The 24,723-nt window shown below is 41.0% G+C and overlaps 1 protein-coding gene across 8 annotated transcripts in view; it reads left to right on the top strand.

The window, feature by feature from the left end:
• The window catches only part of ppip5k1a (diphosphoinositol pentakisphosphate kinase 1a), a 123,273-nt gene extending 98,925 nt beyond the window's left edge, over window positions 1–24,348 (top strand). For 5 of the 8 annotated variants that reach the window (XM_078532362.1, XM_078532361.1, XM_078532358.1 and 2 more), the window contains 3 exons: window positions 16,645–16,782; window positions 17,759–17,887; window positions 22,603–24,348. In XM_078532362.1, coding sequence (XP_078388488.1) covers window positions 16,645–16,782; window positions 17,759–17,887; window positions 22,603–22,931 — 596 coding nt within the window. In that variant the 3' untranslated portion in view covers window positions 22,932–24,348. Of the gene's footprint in view, window positions 1–2,079; window positions 2,304–3,150; window positions 8,717–16,644; window positions 16,783–17,758; window positions 17,888–22,602 lie in introns of those variants that run through there. The other 3 variants (XM_078532364.1, XM_078532363.1, XM_078532365.1) reach the window with 2 other exon arrangements.
• Window positions 24,349–24,723: the final 375 nt, after the last annotated feature.

Below are 24,723 nucleotides of genomic sequence, written 5' to 3'. Positions count from 1 at the left end.
TATCCTTTACAATCTTAACTTTTTGACTTTTTTTTTTGCATGGTTCTTAAATGCACTTGTGCTTTTTTAAATCTTTCAAATGTCCACGTCAATCTTTTCTTTTCTCAATTTTTGTTTTTCCCCTTCTTATTTTTTCATTACTTCAGCATTACCACACCAAAATCTTTAACATGATTCCACTTTAATATGGAAAAAAAAAATCCTCACATTCTTAACCCTTTTTTAAGTTGATGACTTTTCTTTTCTATAAAACTTTTCATCAGTTTAGAATAGCAATCGCACCTGTCAATCACTCCATTTCACCAGCTGTGAAGCTCTGACTGGCGACCATTTACACCTCCTCTTGATTTCACTTCACTGTCCAGTTAACCATCGGAAAAACTTGACTATCTTTTGCAGGTTTCGAGATGCACGGCCAGGTTTTCTATCAAATGGGCCCTTGGTGGTAAAGGTTACCAATGAGGGTCACCTCCTGCTCGAAGAGGCCATTCTGCTAACTTACAATTGGTATCAGTGACATCGTCCTAGGAAGGGGGTGGGGCAGTAATCAATTGAGCCTCTAATTCTGCATCACAGTTCCTGTGACACCTGATAGAAAATACATCTCTGTGACAGGGGCAGGCTCTCAATATGTCCACTCGAGGGGAGTGATGTAGGGGTGCTAGAGCCTAGGTCGCTATATCCCAACAAGATGGTGCCTTTGGGAGAGGAGGGATTAAAAACAATTTGAACTTCAAACACAGCTTTTGCATTCAGGCAGAAGGTAAAACCAAGCTAACAATTCTCCAAGGGTAGAAATGAAAACTCTGCAATTCATTGAAGTGTATTGTTGGCCATTTTCTATTGCATATATCTAACACTGGAGGCAGTAAATATGTGTTACACACCAACAGTTGGCTCACCGTCGAATTGTTTGAGAAAACTCAGTCAGGATATTTATTATATGATGGTTTATTAGATCTCAGAATGGTGTTCCATTTAATAGATAACACCGGCCAAGCCAACAGGAACCCATGTCATTCTTATTCAATCATGCAATGTTTTTTCACAGTCTGCATCTGTCGTCTTTTCATTTTCATATGTATGCATGATACACTTTAAAAAAAAAGTGGAACTTGGAAGTGTGAATTGCATCCTTCTCAATTGTTCGGACAAATTGTCTCACTCACACTTCTTGTTGGTGTTTGTACCTGGAACTTTGTTCAAAAACTCTGTTCTACTCATGAGCCCCAGTGTCCCAGATAACTGCATAAGTCAAGCATGGATTTTACTCCATGAATTATCACACCCCCCTCCCACCCAAATTTCTCCCCTTCTGAATGTAGTACGAGAGTATGGTTGCACAGATTGTAACTAATCATATCTTCATTTAACTTCTTTACACAACACCATTTGATTTTGCTCATTTGAGACACAGTGGAAGTTTAACAGACATAAGTGAGCACCCTGTTTATTTTGGAGCTATGATTGCCTTACTGAAAAAAAATCACAGCGAATAGGGAGTGCAAATGTATCAACACCCAGAAATATACCTGCGATTTTGGATAGTGAGAGAGCGATATACATCTCATGCATGATCTTTCTTTTTGAGGGTTTAATTTGCAATGGAGGATAATTAATACATCATAAACTCCTACATGAAGAAGTTTTCACCAGTCTTAGACACATTGCCCTAGCCCCCAGGGCTTGGGTCCCCATCCCATTCGCCTACAATCGAGGGCATATTACTTCACCCAATTCATGACAGTCCATCTTCTTTGGACTTTAATTAATTGAGAAAAGTTAGCAAGTAGAGTAGGGTCTTCCCATCAGACCCTAAATGAATTTCTATTTCAATTCATTATTGAGGTCACCACCCACAGCTTTTGTCTAATTGCAATTGGTTTCCTTTCTCTGGAAAGATCACCTCCTATGGAGATTAACTGCGCAAGATGGCCTGATGTGTCACTGTTACAGGGCCTGTGTGTGCAGTTAACCCAAAAGAAAAGAGAAACTGTTCCCTTGGATGAAACTTAATATCTGTGCTTGAAGACGGTAGAGTGATTGTTGTATTCATTGGAAGTGTTCTCCATTTGGTAGGTAGGTGAAATATTTTCAAGCTACAGGATTGAGATGCACTTCAAGCCCACATGGAGTGCCATGTCAGCATAACAATCTCTGCCCAAAGGTCACTGCAGAGTCCTCTAGATCTCAGTCGAATATCAGTCTGAGTTAATGCATGCATGGCTAAGCTTGGGGTAATATCCTCGACGCCTTTATTTTCATCATAGAAAACTAGTTTGTATTTTCAGAATATAATTGTGACATTCACCAATGAAATTTATTAGTATTAGCCATGGTTTTGTTGGTAGTTGGCACATTCACCTGAATCAGAAGACTTATGGGTTCAAATTCCACCCCAGAGACTTGAACACAAAAATCCAGGCTGACACTCTAGTGCAGAATTGAGTGAGTGCTGCGCCATCAGAAGCATTAGACCAAGGCCCTGTCTGTTTTCAGATAGATGTAAAAGCCCCCGCGGCACTATTTCGAAGAAGAGTACACAAGTTCTCTTCGATGTGTTGGCCAATATTTATTCCTCAATCAGTATCACAAAAAGCAGACTGACACTCCAGTGCAGTGCCAGGGGAGCTCTGCAGTGCCGTGGGTGCCATCTTTCTGATGAGATGTTAACCTGAAGGCTCCATCTGTCTGTTCAGGTGAATGTGGAAAGATCCCAAGGCACTAATAAAAGAAAAGGATATTCTCCTGGTATCCAGACAATATTCCTTCATCTAGCAGCATTATTGATTTTTGGATCTTAATGACAATGTGATTGCCATCTTTGCCTATATAAGTCTATGCATCAAAAACAATTCTCTTTGATGCAATTGAAATGTTTTAATAATATAATCAGGCTGTAAGTAAATGCAAGTATCTTTTTCTTTCTGATTTTTACTTTAAGAAATACTAATGCATGTTCCTTTTGGTTAGGTTCGAGATCAACAGATCATTGACTTTCTCTCTTCATCTGGTTCATTATTTCTTTGCTGTTTCAGATTCTTACAAATGCTTTCCTTACTTAGTACAATAATAATGATGGTAACTGTGTCCTTTTTTATGTTGCTGTTTTTATTTTATCCTTTTCTCCCCACTGATGCTGTTCCCTAGACTTGCTGGACAATCATCACGTGGCGCAGTTGCTGAGGCGATTTTCAGCTGATAACAGTTTCGCACAGAACCTGGCCCTTGACGGTGCCTTGGCCCGGCACCTCCACCAGTGCTCGTATCACATTCGCCTCTTCAAGAACTGGCTGATCTCTGGGCAGGATGATATCAACTGCCTCTACGGTATCACCTGCACCTGACTGCTGCATGGTTGGCTTTGGATGAATCTTGTTTCAGGCCATTGCAGCTATGCCGCAGCTTGCAGATTTGGACCCAAGTGAGCTTTGCCGAGACAAACCGGAGGAGGGTGGTGGGGGAGAGTTGGGGGAAGTCATTTTTCCCCACAGGTCTTTTCACAGCCTGCAAACAGTGGCACTCTTTGAAAATACTGAAAATGCTTGCTAGGTTTTGGATTGTGGATAGAAAAAAAACCTCACTACTAACACGATGGTAGGGCATTTTTACAGATTAAAAGTCAGACTGCACAACGACTGAAATTCCTTCTGTTTCACCACTGTACAATCATATGTAGATGATTGCAAGAGCCTAAGGATGCTGATTCTCAACAGGAAATGATGGAAATACAAAAAAAAGACAAGCGAACATTTCAACGGTATACCCTGGGAACCTGTCACAATTCTGACCAAAGGCCTGTACCCAGGATGTTAACTTGTCTATTTTGCAGGTATCCACAAACCTGTTGTGTATTTCCAGCATCTTCTGCATTTTTATTTTGGACTTCTGGTACTTGCAGCTTTTTCACTAGAGCTAATTATTAGCATTTTTAAAAATTGCGTTTTTAATTCTTGAGTAATTGCGAGTCTGATTTTTAACTGGTGGAAACAATGTGCCGTTGCCTGTTGGGGATGCTTGTTAACCGCGACCATGTTCAGCCCCCTCCGACACTGCGCTGTGTGTAGGCTACTTGGGGTGTCTGTTGGCAGAGCCTTGCGGTTCACTTTGGCAGCGTTCGAGCGAAGGGAGCTGTCGTGCTTTGTTTTATTTTGGTTGTGCGCCTGGCTATTTTATTCCAGCAGGCTTTGAGCTATTATGTTTGAAATTAAATGCTAACTGTTGGTGAGGATTTGTTACCATGCAATATGCCCCTTTCTCCCCATCCATTATCCATCAGCCATTGAATTAAAATACGTTTCTCTTTTAAAATAGAGAGAATGGAATAAAAACTGATGATAAATGACCAAAGAGGAAGAAAGTTGCACGGCCCTGCATTTTTAAAGATGAAATCAATAGTACTTAGCAAAGTGAATGCAAAGCAATCAGAAAGAAACATTCTACACTAAATCTATTTCAGGCATGAGTTATTAAGTGGAAAGTTTGCCGAATTTAATTCAAAGCAAATCACCTTTTATTTCTGCACTGGCTATGATCCAGCCCGGTAACCATGACATTACAACCATGTAGATGGGAGCATAAGAGCCCAGCATCTATGTAAAATTAAATCTCTGAATGCAGGTCACCTATTAAGGGCCTAAGGATTTTTCCAAGGTCCCCAATGGCTTGGGTGTAATGTCACCATGTGACTGATCCTTGCAGACTAAGGAGCTCCATGTTCAATCTCTAGTGTTTACTCTTTTTACTAAGTTAGCCAATTTCAGTCAAGGCTGCTGCTACTCTCCATTGCTCTGTGATGGGAGAGGGCGTGAGGGGGGTGGTGGAGTGGAGATCAGGAGTGTCAGTCATAATGATGGTTATAACTGTCAGGAAAGGTTGAACAATCTGGGGCTCTTGTCTCTTCAAAAATAAAAGAGGCCGAGTGGTGATCTGATAGATTTATTAAAATGGTGATGAGGTTTAATGGAGTAGATGTAGAAAATATAGAGATACCTCCACTTGCGGGGAGATCAAAATGGGGGCAATAAATATAAGATAGGCACTAATAAATCCAACAGGGAATTCAAGAGGGCCGTTAAATGTGGAACTTGATTCAACATGGAGTCATTGAGGCGAATAGCATAAATGTATTTAAGGGGCAGCTAGAAAAGCACAGAATAAAGGAGTAGAAGGATAAATTGATAGGATTAGATGAAGAAGAGTAGGAGGAGTCCCCTTTTATTTTTTGGAGCTTAAACACCAGCATAGACGGGTTAGGCTGAAAGGCCTGTTTCTATGCTGTACGTTCTATGTAATTCCATGGTCTAATTGTTGTACAGTGGCAGTGTAGATGTTCAGGGGAGGACAGCATGTGCACTGTGACCAAAAAGCCCATCAACACATTCTGCCTGAGTTCACTCATAGAAAGTGGTCATTTGGTCATAGTAATAGAAGATACTTGTCACCTGCAGAGTTGTAGCTCAGTAGGAATCAGATGAGAAGAAGGGGAGGAAAAAGCCATTCATATTATCCCATTTAATAGATCAACCTCAGTCATTCATGTCTTGTCATATTTGTTAATCCCTGGATCTCTTTCCCATTTCTTTTGCACAGGGCAATGTAGAAAAATCTGGTGAACAATAAAGTAACATTTAATACCCTTTTTTGCCAAAAATGGCATGAAATAAAGTGTTCATGAAAATTCAATTATGGTATGACCCACTTCCTCATTAGTTAACTGAAAACCTTCATCAATCAATATTCCCAAAAGAAACTTAAAGACTAGTTTTCAGGACTTGCAAGCTCTTATTTCTCAATATGTATATCTAGCTAAATCTTCTTTCTGCCTGTTAACTCCAAATATAAGGTGCTGCTTTAATTAATTCAATGAAAATGGCAGAGTGCACTCATCTCACTGAGAAAAGAAAGCCACTGTAGAAAATCACAAGTTCAGGGAGAGCTAATATGTAATGGCCAGAAAATATGAATATAGTTAGCACCATAAGGTCCAAATAGAGGAAAATCATCTGATTTAAATACTTTCTCTCCCTATCTCTGACGAAATGGTTGTTGGACACTAAGTGTAAGCAGATTTCAGGATAGCTGAAGTAATAACATGTCTGGGAGAAAACGAGCATGGTTTAAAATGGCGTTGTCTGCTGTGTAACAACAATTGCATTTTAGTGCAATTTACCTTTTCTCTGGTAAAATTACCTGTTGTCCTAGATTGCTTTCTGGTGAGGAAGATCTAGTGTTTCCCTCAACCACCATTATATTGCTTTTGATATCTTCCCCACAAACAAACCCCTCATTGGAAGCCTAAATTATTTAATTGATGTTAAAACTAGTAGTTCTTTGAAGCTTCTCTTGTCTCAATCATTCAATTTTGTAGCCTGCCACAAAATATACCTGCGCCGGATGTTTTCTTTAAAAAAAATTGGAATAAATGAGAAATGCTGGATCTCACAGCCAAGGACTGTCGCCTGTCGCCTTGAAGGTCTCTCCCTTCCCTCACCTCTCTCTCTCCCACTCTCTCTCTCTCTCCCCCACTCTCTCTTGCTGTTCACCCAAATTTTGATCCTGTGCAAATTCAAGCATTTGTTTCGTTGACTATTTTTAAAGTGTCTAATTTATTACATCTGGCTTTCAGGCAGCTGTTGTTTCTTCCAAAATAAAAACCACCTCCAGCTCCCCTAGTGGGCCTGAGGAGCATGAGCCTGCTCTAATGATTGTAAGGCAATGTGAACTAAACATGTATAGTGTTTATCTGTTGAAGGTAGCCCTACAACACAGCACAAAGCAGTTTACTTGACACCATGTTAGCGGTCTCACTCAAAGAGCGTACAGAATGACTGGTGCGTGGGGCTAAGGTGTGCTGTTTGGGTCAGTTAAATACAAACAGAAAAAAGCAGTGCAAACTTGGTTGAGTTACTGCTTGTGAATCTTACCAAGTATTATCAGTGAGTTTATTTCCTCAACGTGTCTCATTTCCTCCATCCTTTTACACCCATTCAGCTAGTGAGGATGAGTAAACATTCAGTGCCATTCATACATCGTTTCCCACTTGATTGAATGGGCAAGGGAGTTGTTGGTTTCCAGATGTTGCTGCTATAGTGGAGTAGGCAGGTAAATCAGCGCTTGCTGCACAATGCAGCAACACCATAGCTAAATGTTTGCTAACTAGGGTGCCTAGTGGGAGAGGATTTACATTCATATCTTGAACTCAGAGTGGCTGCATGATTCCAGCTTGCCTTCACTTTTATTCTTTCATGGGATGTGGGCATCACTGGTAAGGCAGGCATTTGTTGCTCATTATTAATTGCCCATAAACTGAACATTTCAGAGGGCAGCTAAGAGTCAACCATATTCCTGTGGGTTTGGAGTCACGTGTAGGCCAGACCAGGAAAGGGTGGTAGATTTCCTTCTCTAAAGGACATGAGTGAACCAGATGGGTTTTTACAGCATCAGTGCTAGTTGCCATGGTCACCATTACTGAGTCTCGCTTTATATTCCAGATTTATTAATTGCAATCATATTCCACCAGCTGCCATGGTGGGATTTGAACCCATGTCCCCCAGACCATTAGCCTGGGACTGTGGATTGCTAGTCCAGTGACATTGCCACCACACTACCATCTCCTCCAAAATCTATTCCCAGGTTCTGTCCATGAGAATATATCTCCTCCGTTCTCTTGCCTCCTCGCCCCATCCACAGTCAGAACATTCAGGTGAAATCATCTCTTTAAAAACACAATTGCTGTAAGGTGACGAGGTGCATGCTCTGAGGGGGTAATTTGTAAATACAAACAGTTTTATGTTCATTAATCTACCAGGAACAACATCAAAATAATTGGTGTTTTTGACATTCTTTTCACGTCATCACTGGAAACAAATTGAGACTTCAAAAAAGTAAGCATAGTTACAACCTTTATTCAGTGAGGCTTACTGATTATAAACTCTCAATAGGCCCTGACCGGAACTGGCGTCTCCTGTGAACTGGGCCAATTGTGGTTCAAAATCATATTATTAATCTGCTTGTTTTATTTTGTTGTACTACAAAAGAGACAGTGAAAGTCAGTTTAAAATAGTTCTAGAACCTTTAGCAGTTGTATCCATAAAGAATAATTCCACAATGTAACTCATGAGATCTCACTCCTGGCCAAATAAGCGATGTTGCATGTGGAATGAGTCCTGGTAATTGCGTGTTATGGATATGTGGTTTATGATGTACATGAATAGTTATTTTCTGTTGTGTGGTTTTGTTGCTGTTGCTCACTAGGATGTCTCCTTAACAGCAGCATAGGACTGCATGCATGACACAAATGCTGCTATGGCAGACGCATTTGCATCTGATATGAGCTAAGCCTAGCTTATCGGATTGTGGAGTGTAAATGCTTTAAATGGTTTGCACCATCATTGACGTGATCATTCTTTGGTTGACTTTCATGTTGGCACGTTTTACTTGACACCTGTATTTATGATCTTGATCAGAGCACATTTTGTATTAATGTGCAATAGACTCCCAGTATGAACATTCATCCCCTTCCTGCCCTGTGGGTTGGCAGTTATTTGTTAATGAGCCTGTGACTAGTGATATCAGTACAAAACTTGTAAAGTGCAGTGTGTGTGTGTGCGTGTGTGTGCGAATTATTATACTGTAAGATTTTATTCATATATGTTCAAGTATGGTAGATACCTTTTGTCTGATTCTTTGAATTAAAAAGCATTATTTAAATATCGCAAGCAATTTTCCTTTTTTTTTCCCTCTGCGAAATTGTTCATTTATCTCGGTTAGGACGGTTGTAGGATGCTTTATTCAACACTCATGACCCAGGGAGCAGAAAGATCAACTCTGCCCTGTTTCACCCTGCATCCCCGCTACTGAAAATTGATCGTTTTGAATGTTGGGGGAGAGCAGTGTGGCTTTGATTTCCCTCCGTAGATAAATAGTCTGCTTACTATTTGAGCTGACGTGCAAAGAATGATCACTTAGGTGAGATACTGGAATATTTTACTTATGGAACTCTACTGAGGAAGAGTCAAAGTCCCAGGAGAGGAGGAGGAAAAAATATTATGAAAGTCAATTACGAGGAAACCTAATTTAAAGCATCTTAGTTACTGAGATAGGCTCAAAGAGCTGGGACTCTGTACTTCACAGAAGCTTATACTTGGGGATGATTTAATTGAGTTTTACAAGATGATGAAGGGATTAGATTGTGTTCATGAAGAGAATTTGCTTCAACCAAATAATTTAGGGTGGATCGGGAGTCGCAGTCTCCAGTTATATAAAGACAGAACTAGGTTAGCCATTAGGAGGGGATTCCTTTCCCAGGGAATGGTGGACCTGAGGAAGAGGTACTAGCTCGTGCGGCGAACACTGATTTGCCGACTTCCTTCAAGCGAGAACGGGACCTGTTTCTGACTTGGAAAGATATCACCCTGAGCAAGAGGTAGGTACCGTGTAACATGAATCAGGGTCAGAGTGATCTGCTAGACTAGTTTCAATCACCTCACGGGAACAGAGAGCAATTTTCTACATTTTTTTTTCCACCGCTAATTGGCTAGAGTTTTTAATCTCTCCTTCACCTTACCCAGGAGATGAAATGACTTGGTTTCTGGGTGTGGAGTTCCAGTATCGTGGTGCACAAGATGTTACAATTTTATGGGACAGGCTGGATGGACCTGTCAGTCTTTTCTTGTCCCTCATTTTTACTTTCACTTTTTAAAAATTGTTTGAAGACACTGTAAATAACTTCTTCCATTTGGAGGCATTGGGCCTGATTTTAACTCTTAGTGAATGGGTTTTGAGTGAGTTAAAATCTCACTCAACATTGTATGCGTAAGCTATCGAGAGCATTTATGTATATTTCAAAAGTATTGATTAGTGAAGCCTTTTATCACTGCCGAGATATTACAATGTTGAGAGATATAGAGCCCAATTTGTGAGCCTCTGCCAGATCTCAGATCCACTTTCTCTACCAGCTATTTCTGATTGCATTGTAGAAAATTTGAGGATCTTGTTCTGGCTGTTATTCACTGACTATTAGCCTTCTGTCACAGGTAAGTCATCGTCAGGAGTGCCTGTACTATGAGAGAATTGTGTCACCTTTCTGGTGATGCTCTTTTTTCCTATACATAGTATCTACTGCTATATGCAAGTTTTTTTCCCTTCTTAGTGTCAGTCACATTGTTCTTTCTCCAACAGTAAGAGATACTTCTTCCATCAGCAAAGATGTATGAGTCCGTAGGTCAGCGACTTATTTTGTTTAGTTGCATTTTGAGTTCTGACCCTAAAATCTAAGGAAGCCATTCTATTAAAAGGCATCGTATTTTAATCAGAAGGCCGTGTCAGCTTCACCAGATGCATGAGAAGGATCCCAAGGTATTACTTGCAGAAGAACTTTGGCCAATACTCTTTCCACAATCAACAGGGCTAAAAAAAAACCCAGATTAATTGGTCATTCATCTCCTTGTTGTTTGTGGAACTTTAGTTCAGGATGGGAGCTGCATTATCCTGCATAAAAGTTGGTGTCCTTCAGAAGTAATTCATTGTGTGACGCACTTTGAGACATTTCAATTAATTTCACTATGATGTGCAGTTCTGCTCAAGCTCTGCAAGGAAATCCAAGAAAAGACATCTTTTCTAAAAGATTGTAAGCTCAATCAAAAGGAATCATCTCAAATTACCTCTTCAGCTACCTGTATCCCTCATGCTTCACCCTAGTTTTATGCAGATAAAAATGCTCTGTCCCAGGGTCAGCCCTAGTTTTCAATTCTACTCTCTTGCACACCCACAATTTTAATTGCTCCACGATTGGTGGCTGTGCCTTCAGCTGCCCAGGCCCTAAGCTCTGGAATTCCCTCTCTGTGTGTATCCATCTTTCTTCCTCCTTTATGACCTCTCTTAAATCTACTTCTTTGACCAAACTTTTAGTCCTCTGCCCTTTTATCCCTTTGTGATTCAGTGTCAAATATTGTTTGATTACATTCCTGGGAAGCACCTTGTGAAAGTTTACTGTTATTGTTGGATGGATAAACTCGTGCCATACACCATTAAGTGCCACTGAAACCCTAGTAACAAAATTGATCTTCCCCTACACCTCCAATTTTTCTTTTGGGTTTGAATTAGCTAGGACGACAAATAGTCTAAAGTAACACATTTGGTTCGCAAAGTCATAAAGTGAAAGCTTCCCTTACATTACCTAGTGTCCTTGGGCTGAGAATATCTAGGTGAGTGTACTATCACATGGTGCAGAATAAAGATTAGCTGCCTTTTTGTTTTTTCTAGCAAAGCCTGGCCTTTATCCATGATATGTGAAGGAGAAGACTAATTCAAGAAGCAAGGCACATTCTGCCTAGAGTGCATAGTCTGCCTTTCTGAACATGCCCTATAGACCTTAGTATAAGTAAGAATTCCATTAATTTTGGACTGAAGAAAAAAGAATCTTTCATGTTTCTATTTTTATTGTTTAACCTACAATAGAAGGTTCTGAAACTGGGGGAAAATACATGGTCAAAGTGAGAAAGGGTGACACTCGGCGAGCAACCACATTAAAACCAAGATCTCAATCAAATTAGCTGAACTTGGCCTTGGTGCCTGGGTTCAGGAATGGGACAGTATCTTCTCCAATGGTCCATGCCTCATGTGAGCCTAAATACTGGTTCAGTTGATTATGGGGGCAAACCCAGCTAAACACAAATCCTGCCCACTTCACTGTCCACACACGTACACTTTTTCCAGCAGAGGTGATTATAAAGTGATTGAAACGGGGGTCTTTTTTTTGTTTTATAACAAAATGGTGCTGAGGTCAAATGTAACATCTCTACCCCATGGCTATAAGCCAAAGGCATCCAGAGAATAAATGTAGGACGTTCCTGGTGTGTACAGCTCAACAATTGAGGAAAACTACTTTAATAAACTGTATGTATATTATTCCTCCCTTTGCCCACTCTGCCCTTCCAAGATTACATGCCATTATGCAAATAAGTGAGCAGGCATTTGATTTTCTGCTGACTTGTCTTCTAATGCTACTCTTGAATCAATTGCTAAGAAGAGCGAGTTTCCCTCCTCTGTTTGTGGTTAAATATTTTGCCTGTAACAGTTACCAAAGCAGTGATTAGCAGATCTTTGTTAGGAATTGTTCATGGAAGCCTTGCCTATCCTCTGTAGCCCATTGCACCCCTAACGAACTGCGCTGTTCAAAACTATATATTAGACAGATTGCTCAGAGTGTGTTCAAGCCTGTAATATATAATCGTAACACCATCTGTTGTTTTCCATATAAACAATCCCAGTTATTACAGAGCTCCTGTAACATTTTCCCTGGTGTAAGTTAAATGAAGCTTCGCTCAGAACCCAGAGCTAATAAAATTCACCTCAGAGTAACATATGACCTCTATTCACAAACCAGCCAGACAATCTGAAATCAATTTGAGACATATTATAAAATAAACTGTCTCATCCTGTTTTATGGTATCTGTGCATGGATTGGGAATACATAGAAGCACTTTTTTTTATCCGTGATTGTTTAATTTTATTGACAAACCAAAGTGTGGGAAACCTGAACCTGCAATACCTAATTCCTCTTCCCTGACAGGTTGAAATCATGATTTGACCACACCATTATGCCAACTCATTCTTTACCAAGAATTCGGAATTGTGGAACTCCACGCTTCCATTGGGCTTTCCCTTTCTCTTCTAGCCCACAACTTTTCAGCCCAAGCTTAGCATCGTCTGAGCACAACTTCTTGATTTATCTGGCTTCTCTCCTACTCTTTTCACTTTTGAGCGCTCACTACGAGTGTTGAACATTTGTATTGGTTTGTCCTTAAGAATACGGTGCCCATAAAAGTTCTGACATGTTCCCAATTCATATACATTTCTTAAAAATAGGATAAGGGCATAATATAAGTAGCAGTGTGAGTAGACCAAATAGCCCCTTGAGCCTGCTATGCCCTCCAATGACTGATTTTCTGCCTCACCTCCTCTCTCCCACCCACTGGTTTCCCTGAGAAAATCTCAGCCTTAAATAATGAGCTAGATTTTTTTTTGTCAGTAGCAGTCTGAGTATGAAGGTCAAGAGTTTGATTCGCATTCCTGAGACTTGAGCACAAAATTCAGGCTGACACTCCCAGTGCAGTACTGAGGGAGTGCTGTGCTGTCATAGAGGCCATCTTTCAGGTGAGAGGTCAAACCAAGTATGCTCCCTCAAGTGGACATAAAAGATCCCACAGCACTCTTCAAAGAAAAATAAGCAAGTTCTCCCCAGTGCCCTAGTCAATATGTATTCCTTCAACCTTCAATTACTCAAATAGATTATGTGGTCAAGATCACATTGCTGCATTGGGCCTATGCTCTGCACCAATTGGCTACATCACTGGCTGGAACACCCTGTGGTTGTGAATGATACTGTTGTGTATATAAATGCAAGTCTTTCAAGCCTTTCTTTTAAGAGAAAGATTTGAGACTTGAATGGGATGAGCTGCCAAAGTTTATAATAATTTGCTTTGACTTAACTTGTAAACCCTTTACTCTGGAATCTATCTGGCATTTTATACAAATGTTTTAATTACACATGGTTCTGAAGGATTTTCTTCCTCACTAACCCTGTAATGAGGCATTCCTACTTCCAGCTGTTCAGTGGAATAACAATTAATCAGTCACTGTTCTAAATCTATTTCTCCCCCCCCGCCCCCAAAGGTTTACATGACCAATTTTTCCCCTTGACCTCAGGAAAGAAATTCTCTCTAATTCCCACTCTCCTTCCCAAAGAATTAGCCAGTTGATCAAGTTGGCTAAAGTTTTTTTTTATTGCTTAAAAATATTGTTTCTATATGGTGCCTTCTAATAGGCCTTATTTCCAATTTGTAAGAACATTATACTCATGATAATAGTAGCAAGTGCTCTCCATCAGTGATGGTTTATTGGATTCAGAATTTGGTGACATTTTTATTCATTCACAGGATGTAGCAGGGCAAGGATTTATTGCTCATAACTAATTGTCCTCGTAAAGGTGGTGGTGAGTGGACATCCTGAATGCAACTGAGTGGCTTGCTAGACCATTTCAGAGAGCAGTTAAGAGTCAACCATGTTGATTTGGGTCTGGTGTCATATGTAGGCCAGACCAGATAAGGACGGCAGATTTCTTCCCCGAAAGGACATCAGTGAAACAAATGGATTTTTATGACAGTCAGGTCACCATGATGAATAGTAGCTTTATTTAATTAAATTTGAGGGGTCAGATTTATTAAATTAAATTTAAATTCCCCAGCTGCTATGGGGAGATTTAAACTGGTATGCCTAGATCATTAACCCAGGTCTCTGGTTTATGACCCTCATCACTATGCTACCATACCTATTAAAAAGGCACTCTCAGATTTTAAATGCATTACCACATTCATGTCCTCTGTTGTCTGAAAACATGCAGCACGCCTTAAATGCTGTTTGCATTCTAGTTCCTGGCTCCCTTTAATTCTACAAAGATAAATTTTATTTTTAATTTTAATATTATTGTACTCCTTTGATGATTTAAGCGATTCAATCCCCAGTGTGGCACTGAGCTGTGAAGCTGAGGAAGAAGTCCCAGGTTCAGTTAGGAGTATGTGCAGGGTTAGCTGATTGCACTGGGTGGGTGGCAATCGGGGGTGCTCCATTTGGCCACAGCACACCCTGGGTCACGGGGGGAGAAATAACGTCCTGATATGTATTCCTGATCACTAATCAGAAAACCCAGCTGGAAAGTGCACACACGTTTTGTGAATGTTGGTTGAGGTCAAGATCAAAGTAGGCTGTGATGCACATAGTTGAATATCATGCTGATATTCCATTTTGATACTCTCACGTGACGAATAGTCACTTGCACATTGTAGTGTAGGGATTATCCTTCATATATGAGTGCTTTAAGGATAAGCAGAGAATAAATTGGGAGGGGAGGAGAAGAGATTAGCAGCATCACACTGTTGTGTTTTTTCTAAATGTTATATTTAGCAGATATTTGGCATTGTATTAAATGCTTTTGTCAGATTAACGTGTTGGTCCTGGGCAAAAGAGAAAAAGAAAAAAATGTGGTTTTGTTTGTCAACATAAAGCACTTTTTTAAATCATCTATATTGTATGGACCTGTTATATTCTCAATATTTTCCACCTCTTACTCCTGCGGGTGATATCTTCAAAGCAAAAGAGCCCTTCGGAAATATTCATGAATCTGTCCTTGTGTACCATCAGATGTGTCAGAAACACAATCTCTAACAATGTTATGTTTTTAAAATTTGCTGAGCCCAATGCATTGATAGTCTGAAGTTATTGGTACACGGTTAATGTGAGCTATGAGCAGGCATGGATTTTCCAGCTGCACTCACTTCCCCATGGTGTTAAACTCAGGACTAATTAATAGATTAAAATCAAATAAAGGGATGTTTCCTTTCAGTGGGTGGCTTAAATTACATATCTCTGTTTGCAGTAAAGCTCCATGTGTAATGTACAATAAACTCCATCATTCCTAGCTGTAAATAAATTCATATTTGAACCTGCATTATGGAATAATCTTGTGTCAGCCCCAATAAGGTCAATATGACCAGAGACACAGAGTAAGAAAGTGAATACTGGAAACCTAAACTCTAAAGGGGGCAGGCCCATCAGTTGATGGAAGAAAAAAGATAAGTTAACATTGAACTAACATTGAACTTGGAATGATATCGCCAAAATCCTGGAACTCCCTCACAAACAGCGCTGTGGGTGTACCTACACCATATGAATTGCAGCGGCTCCAGAAGGTAGCTCTCCACCACCTTCTCAAGGGCAATTAGGGATGGGCAATAAAAATGCTGGCCCAGCCAGTGATGCCCACGTCCCGTGAAAGAATAATTTTTTAAAAATGGGTGTAGCCCCTTTAGAGGGTCCCATGCATTGTCTTTAGTCAAAAGCTGACAGACCTGTATCATGTTCTATTTGTTGCAGCCAAGTTTAACCTTGTTCCTATTAACTATTCCGGCAAACAGATGATCTATTACCCATTGCTCAATAAGATATGGTGTGAGTTACCATGTGTACTGACATTGTCATGTCTACATGCTCAACATTGGGATTCCTGCTCTATGGTAATAACGTGCATCTTGTACGTAAAAGTACATCTTGGGGTGCTAATATATAATGCATGTGTCTGAAGACTCCCTTCTTTCCACTATTTTAAGAGGTGCATTAACCTATTTAGCATATGTAGTGGAGAGAGAAAGCCCAGCTGAATATGTTTGTATCTGTGGGCCTCAAAGCCCCACTCTGCTGTGTCTGGTCTGTGGTCTGAACTAAGGCAGAGAACAATGGGGATCTGAGCCTTCCATCCTTTTCTCACCAAAGCCTTCAGTTTAGGGGTGTGCTACTCCCAATATATTAAGGTCGCTACATACCAGATGTGTCCTTAGCCCTGCAGCGTTTTGGTACTTGCGATTTGCATTCAGGTTCTCGCTTTAAGTGTCCAGTGTTGTTGCGTTTGCCTGTCACGTTTTGGTTTGGCTCAGCAACTGCTTTTCATCACAAAATCAGTTCTCCCTGGGAGAATGCTAGTTTTGATATGAGCTGTTTCTTTATCTTTAAGAGAATATTTAGGGTCTATTAAGATCCTGTGAAATTAATTAATTGCAGATTTCTTGTATTTTTCTTTCTCTTATTTAGGTTTTGAAGGATGCTCTATGGTTCCTTCGATCTATCCTCTTGAAACACTCCATAATTCTCTCTCTCTGAAGCAAGTGAATGAATTCCTTTCATCCATCTCTGAAATTTGTGGAAAATCTCACGATGGAGCGTCAAAAGGTAAAAGATGCACTTTTAGCCAAGACTGATACAATGAGAGCCCTCCCATGGGTGCATTATCTGTTAAGAGCCCCACTGAACTTGTGAAGTTTCAGCACTGTTCCACAGTCCAACATGTCACGCCACACGCCTCAGCCCCGAAGTTCAGCAAAAAATCGACTAATTTTCCAGAGACACTGCAGCATGGCTGGTGTGTGAGAATGGAAAAATATCACACTGGCTCTGAGGATGGCCTAAGGCACATTTGGTAGCAGGCCCGCTTCTGAATAAAAAGGTTATGGGTTCAAACCCCACTCCAGAGACTTGAGTACAAAAATCTAGGCTGACACTCCAGTGCAGTACTGAATAAGTGCTACGCTGTCAAAGGTGTTGTGTTTTGGATGAAATGTTGAACTGAGACTCCGTGTGCTCTCTTGGGTGGATTTAAATGATGCAATTACATTATTTCAAAGTAGAGCAAGGGTGTTACCCCTAGTGTCCTGCTGAATATTTATCCCTCAATCAACATCACTAAATCAAGTTATTATTATCATATTGTTTGTTGAAGTTTGCTATGCACAAATTGGTTGACACATTTCCTACATTACAACAGTCACTACATTTTAAAAAGTACTTTCACTGGTTTCATAGATGCTGGAATAGCTCTGCTTCCCAATAACGTGGCCTTGCTTGCTGTCATTGAATGATAAGTGAAGGAGAGGAGACAGCACTGAATCCAGCACTCCCATGACATCCTAGATTAGGCAAATCTTGAACAGAGACCCAAAGATGCACTGAGCAGCAGACCTATCAGTGATTGCTGGGCCATGTTAAGAAACAAAGAATTTGCATTTGTATAGCATTATTCACAGCATCAGGACCTCCCAAAGCACTTTACAGCCGTTCAAAGTATTTTTGATGTGTAGTTATGGGTAGCAATGACCTCTGTTTGAATTTATTTATCATTTGTGTAATAATTATTGTTGTTGCATGGCAGAGCTTACAGCAATGTTTGAGACCTTGGGGAATAGCCAGCCTAGAGTGGATGAGTATATCCCTCAACAAGTTCTGCCCTCTGCAGTTGCCTCCCTCTCATCACGCTCTCGCTCAGAAAAACCCCCGTGGTGTAAGTAACCTTTACTTTAAAATATACACTTAAAAGCATTGCATTGTGCATGTCTTACATCAACCAGACCTTTAAAATGTTGAGGGATATCCAATTTTTAACTAAGAAACGTGGGTAAAGAGCCAAAAACCCATAAAATTCGAAAGTATAGAAGACAAAGTGAATCAACAGAAGCTTACATTTATATAGCGCCTTTTAATGTAGTGGAGCATTCCGAGGAGCTTCACGAGCGTTATCAAAAACCGAGCCACATGAGAAGATGTTAGAAGAGACGAGCAGAAACTTGGTGGAAGTAAAGATTGGTTTGAAAAGGCTGAGGATTGGTTAGGGCAGAGAATTACCGGGTGATGGGAGGGTGTAGGTGCAAATTGGTTTTAGATTTTCAGATTCTATCTAGTGTTAAACCGACATCTGTGTTCTTTATGCTTCGGTTGTAGCTAGGTCCTTTTTCTCACTGCAATCATTGGAGGATTGTCACATTCAGCTAGAAGTTAAAGACGATCAAGTAGCGAATCTTACTGGCACAGTTCACGTGCAAAACACTTCATCCGTGATTACTTTGTGCATTGATTATACAGACGTTAGGCCATGTAAATGAAATAAATGTATAATACTTAACTACAAGCAGTGCACTGGGTTAAGTGTTTATTTATGAATGCCAACCAAAAGTTCCACCCTGCCAAGTGTGAAGGAGAGTTGGTATGACATACTGCCTATTGGTGTTGAGATCTTACAGTGAGTCTTTCCAAAGCGAGAGCCTTTTACAGTTGTATAGTAAGCAGTAGTTTATCAGCCACAAATTTATCTGTGTTTCTATGTCCACTAGACATTGGGAAGGAAAGTTCATGTGGAGATTCAAAAATTAGTATCTGCCACTCAGTAAAGGCAATCATACATTTTGTTCAAAATGCTCCAACATTGCTTGCTTAAGAAAACAAGATACATGTTTGATAAAAATTTACAGCACATAAGTGGGCCATTCAGCCCATCAGGTCTTTGCTGGCATTTATGCTTCATGTGAGCTTCCTCCTGCCCTTCTTCGTATAACCTTGTCAGTATATCCTTCTATTCCTTTCTCCCTCGTTTATTTACCTAGTTTCCTCTTAAATGCACCAATGCTATTTATTTATAAGCTGAATTACTCCTAGTGATAGTGAGTTGCACGTTCTTATCCAAGTTCCCTGTTGGATTTATTTATGACGGTCTCATAATTATAACCCGTAGTTCTGGTCAACACCGCCCCCCACCCGGTGGAAACATCCTCTCTGTGTACCCTATCAAACTCTTTCATAATTTTAAAGACCTCTGTCAAATCATTCCTCAGCTTTGTCTTCATCTGTTTTTATTTTCAAAAATCTCCAAAGAAAAAAATTCAAATCCTTTTGGGCAGATGCTTCAGGCGAGTGTCTGCCTTCTACACCAGTGTGACATGATGTCAGGGGTCTTGCCCTCCAGCTGGGGAGCTGGTGAGAGATACACACTGCATCTTTTCGGGAAGGCCTGCTGAACCACAAGCCAATCAGACAGTGGCAACTCCACTGGTGGGCCTTCCTCTGGAATCAAGAACCTGGGGGTGGAAGTCACGTGTACTGAGAGCTGTCGGCCAGTCAGCAGTGCCACTGGGGTGGTCATGGCTGCTGCTGGCAGGACAGGCACTGGAGTCCCACGATTGTGGCACAACCCAGGCCACAGGTGAGTCTTATGGGGGCGGTATGTGGTTTCACAGAATGGGGGTCGTGGGGCGAAGGGTCAGTGGGATCAGCAGCAAGGGGCAGTGGGATAGCTCAGCAGGCCTCCCTCTTCCCGATGTTGAGTTCCTCGATCAGGCACTGAGCGCCTTTGGTCAGCGGACCCCCATTCCCAGCAGTGACAGGCCCATCTAGGTTTACCTGTCGTGCGTGCCATATGGTGACAGGCCCGCCTGCAGCTGGGTTAATACCAGCGATGGTGGAATGAGGCCTTTAAGTGGCCATTAATTGTTAAGAACGACCAAGGGCTTTCCCACCCAGAAATTTATTCAGGCAGAAGCAGGAAAGTCTACGTGCATGCCCTTCCCACCTCCAAGCTCGTCACTAGCGAAAACAGAAGATTCCACCCAACGTTTGTTTCTCACACCAGGCTTTCTGTGACTTTCTAACTAAGATCGCCAATTCACTACTGGATGAGGAGTAGTTTGAGTGTAAATGCGACATTGGAGCCTGCCCAAGAATATGTAGAGCCTCGCAGCCACCTGGGGTTTCATCACATCAATCCAGGTTATTTGAAACCCCACACCAGGGATTGTTCAACTTTTATTGGCTCCCAGTTTGACAGTGCTTCCATTTTAAAATTCTCATCCTTGTATTCAATTCCCTCCATGGCTTTGGCCCCTCTCTACTTCTGTAACCTCCTCCAGCCCTACAACTCGCCCAGATTTCTAAGTTCCTCAAATTCTGGTGCGTTGTGCATCCCTGATTTTAATCGTGGTACCATTGGTAGCCGTGCCTTCAGTTGCCTAGGCCCAAAACTCTGGAATTCTCTCCCTTAACCTTTCCTTCTCTCTACCTCTCTCTCCTCTAAGATATTCCTTAAAACCTTTGGTCACCTGTTCTAATATCATTTTATGTGGCTTGGTGTCAGATAATACTCCTTGGAGCACATTGTGACTTTTTATTTTGTAAAAGGTGCTATATAAATGCAAATTGTTGGTGTTGTCAACTGTTGGCACCACCCATCCCTCTATTTAAACAGTTAGGTGCACCTTCCCTCAGTACATGTGCACAATCGAGCATCCTGTAATGCACAATCCCTTCAGTCTGTAGGGAGAAATAATGGCATAGTTGAGGGTAGTTATCTGTTCCCTCAAACAGCTGCTTTTTTGAATATTTGCACATCTGCCAATGCTTAATTCCCTGTGACTAAGCTGATAATGAATTACTTTTGCTTTGGATTTTCTTTGACCCGGTTACTGTTAGTAGTTTGCAATTAAAAGGTTAAGACAGACTGACCCAGAAGGTGCTGTGTTCCATCGCTGATCTGTACTTAAGTGAGTTGAAGCATGCAGGGGGATTGGGGGAATTAATTCTTTTTACAATGAACCAGCAATTCCTAGTACTTGGACCAGCATTGAGGCATGCCTGGAACTCAATGTAGACTGACACAGCCACAGCTATGTTGCAGTTAGCATTAAAATATCACTGCAAATATTGTCATTTTTAAAGATTTCTCCTAACTGAGGCAATACTGCAGCCAAGCTCAGTAAATGTGGACAAGGGGAATAGCATCATAATATATTAATTTATATATATTAATTTATTTACACTGATAAATTAAATTGGGTATGTTATTTAAACTATAGGTATTGCTATTCTGATTTTTATCACCTTCAGTTAGCATACACATTGCGCCTGTTTCAGCTGAACAAAATAAGTGACAGCCATCCACTGGTTCATTACACAGAGCAGTGCCTTGACCAATCAAAGTCAAGCTGTCTGGTTTAAATTTCAAACAATGCTTGACAGTTAACTGTCAGTCACCATAAACTGGTGCACTCTCCATGGCAACGTCTCCACCAAACAGAGTCCACTTGCCAACCAATCAGCACTTTCTACTCATACAGTATAAATTGTTGTTCCTTTTACATTTGGTATCCTTGCGTTTGGTGTCCTGATGAGTGCAGAATGAAAAGCTTTGACGAAAATGTCTCTCTCCAGCAATATTCAAGTTCTACTACCAAACAGCTATCTTCAGTTAGCCTATTATAAGCTTTTGTCTGTTTTTAAATACATTTCCCAATATGAAATAATTATTTGCATTGAAAATTGAGATTGAAATAAAGATTGTTCACCAAATTGGCAATCAAAAGTTGGCGTATTTTCCTAGAGTGCTTTCTTTCCAAATGCTGCTGCTTTTACTTAAATCAGCAGAGGTTTTTTTTGTGTGCGTGCGGGCGTGTGATTTAGAAGTCCTCTATATTCAGTTCCAGGTCAACCTCGATAAATTCGGTGCAGATTAGCAATGGAACACCACACTACTACTTTACCTAAGCTACTTTTAACTCCAAAATTTGCGTACAGAAATTAAGTTTGCCTCACAAAGTGCTTCACTGACAACGAATTTGTTTTGAAGTGCAATTATTGTCTTGTAGTTTACAGAAGAAAGCCCAGAGACGGAGATAAGTTGAATGTCCATGTAACATTGCTGCTGTCTTAGAGAGGAATGTTGGGCAGGACACTGGAAGATATAACCTTGATGCTTGTCACATAGTTCCACGGGATCTTTAACATTCACCTGAACACTGGAATTGGCAGCTGGGGCCTCAGTTTAATTTCTCTTTTGAAGTTTGGAACCTCCATAAGTGTAGCACTCCTTAGTGGCAGTGTAATTATTGAAATAAAACTTAGGAATTAGAGAGGTAGAATTTGGAGAAAGTGAAGTACCTAGTATGATGTTGGCTTCGGGCCCATTACATTACAAGAATGTAACACACTTAAACTAATAAACTCTTAATCCCTCACCTCACATTGTTTTCACTACTGATGACAGATCTGTAACCACCAGTACTTCACCAGAATGTTATAAGCTGAAAATGCTCTCTCCAGACACAGCTCCAGTGCAGAAGGATAAAATCTATGATTGTATCAAGAAATAATATGGAGTAGGATTCACTGATGCATTTCTGAGAATTCCCATTGCGTAATGATTTTTTTTTGATTTGTCTGTATCTTTAAATACAGATAGCAGTGGTCCGTCGAGCACTGTGTCAAGTGCTGGCCCGTCATCTCCCAACACCTCCGACAACTCCCCCCGGTTTAGTTTCAGCGAGAAGTCATCACTCACGCCTCAGAGCAGCGAAGAGCAGCAGCAATCCACCCACTCAGCAACTCCAAGCCAACATCCCAGCTACAGTCACAAGGACCTACAGCTGACACCAGCTTTTCAAACCGGCCAGGGGCAGCAAGTCATTCGAGGTCAACAGCCGTACCAGAATCACAGTGACCTGCAGCTGTCTGGAAGTGTGACTGGGCAGGGGAAACAGGTGGTGGAAGGTCTGGTGGAAACCTAGCAATGAAGATGGCGGATTGTTCCACAGTATTGTGCCACCAAATGTGATGTCCACTCTTGGGCTTCTGTTATTAAATAGGAACTGAGGCTGTACCTTTTATAACTCCAGTGGGATGGCTCTGGCATCAGTACAATGAATTAATACAGCACTGTAATATATGGGAGTTAGACACTTCTCGGCTGTGATGGTTTGATATCACCTTGTGCCTCTGACCCCTGTGTGGTTGGTACAGATTAGGTGTCTGTATATCTGTTGTGATGGGTGGTGCATTTGTATCTGGTACATGTCAGTCTTACTCCTATAACCATGTACAGAAACCCAGCTATTTCTTCATCCATGTAGTTTGTAAATTGTAAAAGTTTATTTAATGATGGTATTTTGTAAATAAGGAACAATTTAATCCTCATGGGTACTGATGGTGCTTTAGGCTCCAATCTGTTTTTCTTCCACCCAATTTCTTTCCATAAATATAACTAAAGTGTTGTAGAGCCTCGTGAAGCAAGACAGACAGGAAGTGTGCCTCTTCAATGGCTAGCTGAGTTACCATTCTGATAAAACACAAAGGCCTAGCCTGGCTTAAAAAGCAGCTGGGATGTCCTGTGAGCTATCAACCAGAGAGATTCAAGGCTCAGTCTCACTCTCTGCAAAGCTGGCCAATCTCAACCAGAAGATAGTTGGGGCACTGCCGTTAGCCTCTGCCCCTTGGCCGGTGAAGAGGAAAATTCAGCCAAAGGTTCCTGTTCCTGATCACTGAAACTTGCACACTTGTGGGCAATGATCCCTTTAAATTTTCTTTGTTTTGCGCAGACCTGTTTAGTTCAATGCGTGAACCTTTACTTTTTTTTTTGCACAGTTGTTCACACGGTGTATCTTAAAAGGACAGCTTGTGGGCAGTCTGCATGGTATCTTGTGATACCGTGCAGCCATGCATGCACACAGCATAAAGGCATCACTGCTTGTGGTTTATGTCTCAGAAATGGGGGTCAATTCCCTAGAGATTGGACAACATGTTGACACACTGCCAGGGCTCACGAGACAGGATGACTGCTTGGCAATGATACTGTAGGGCTTTTGGGGCATAGGGAACCTCAACTTGAGTCAACACCTTTGCAAGAAGAGGAGAGAAATTGGGTTGGGGAATAATACAGCAAAACCCACCATGTGCCCCAGCTAAATAATAAAACTTTAGAAAATTCAAAGTTAGCTTAACGCTCATAAGAATCCACATCAGTCATTTTTAACAGTTAAGCCATAACATCATGCAGTTTACTTATCTCTGATAGTCACCACCTTCCCAAGGGCAATTAAGGATGAGCCACAAATGTTGGCCTTGCCAGTGAGGCTCACATCCTGTGAAATAATTTTTAAAAATACTTATCAGTGATAAGTAACTGAAGTGATGGTATGCTTAACTGTTCCAGATGTGGGGCTGTATCTTTAAAATAAGGAAGAGAAGTGAATTTACTTTGTAAATTTAATGCACCAAGTTGTAGACTTTATCTATCGCTTTCTGAGTTGTGCATTATCAGTATGGGAGATGTCCATCTTTATATCTGTCCCATCCTCTAGTTTGTCTCAGTATCCTGAGCTCAGGGAAAGAAAGGGCAGCCAGAGTGGCAACTCCTGATTGCTGTCAAACAATGTATGTGAGTGAGTTTGTGTGCATTTGTGTATGAGACTTTCTGTGTAGGCATGTTGGGTACAGACAGGATTGGATACAGCTGGGACATTTACCATAGTTAAACAATCTGTCAAAGCTCCCTAGACTCACGCGTGAAGAATGGTCACGGGC

Source organism: Cetorhinus maximus, chromosome 30 (genome assembly GCF_964194155.1).
Source record: "Cetorhinus maximus chromosome 30, sCetMax3.hap1.1, whole genome shotgun sequence".
Classification (NCBI taxonomy): Eukaryota; Metazoa; Chordata; class Chondrichthyes; order Lamniformes; family Cetorhinidae; genus Cetorhinus; species Cetorhinus maximus.
The sequence above is the reverse complement of the archived record's forward strand: the minus strand, read 5'-3'. Positions and strand labels throughout refer to the sequence as shown.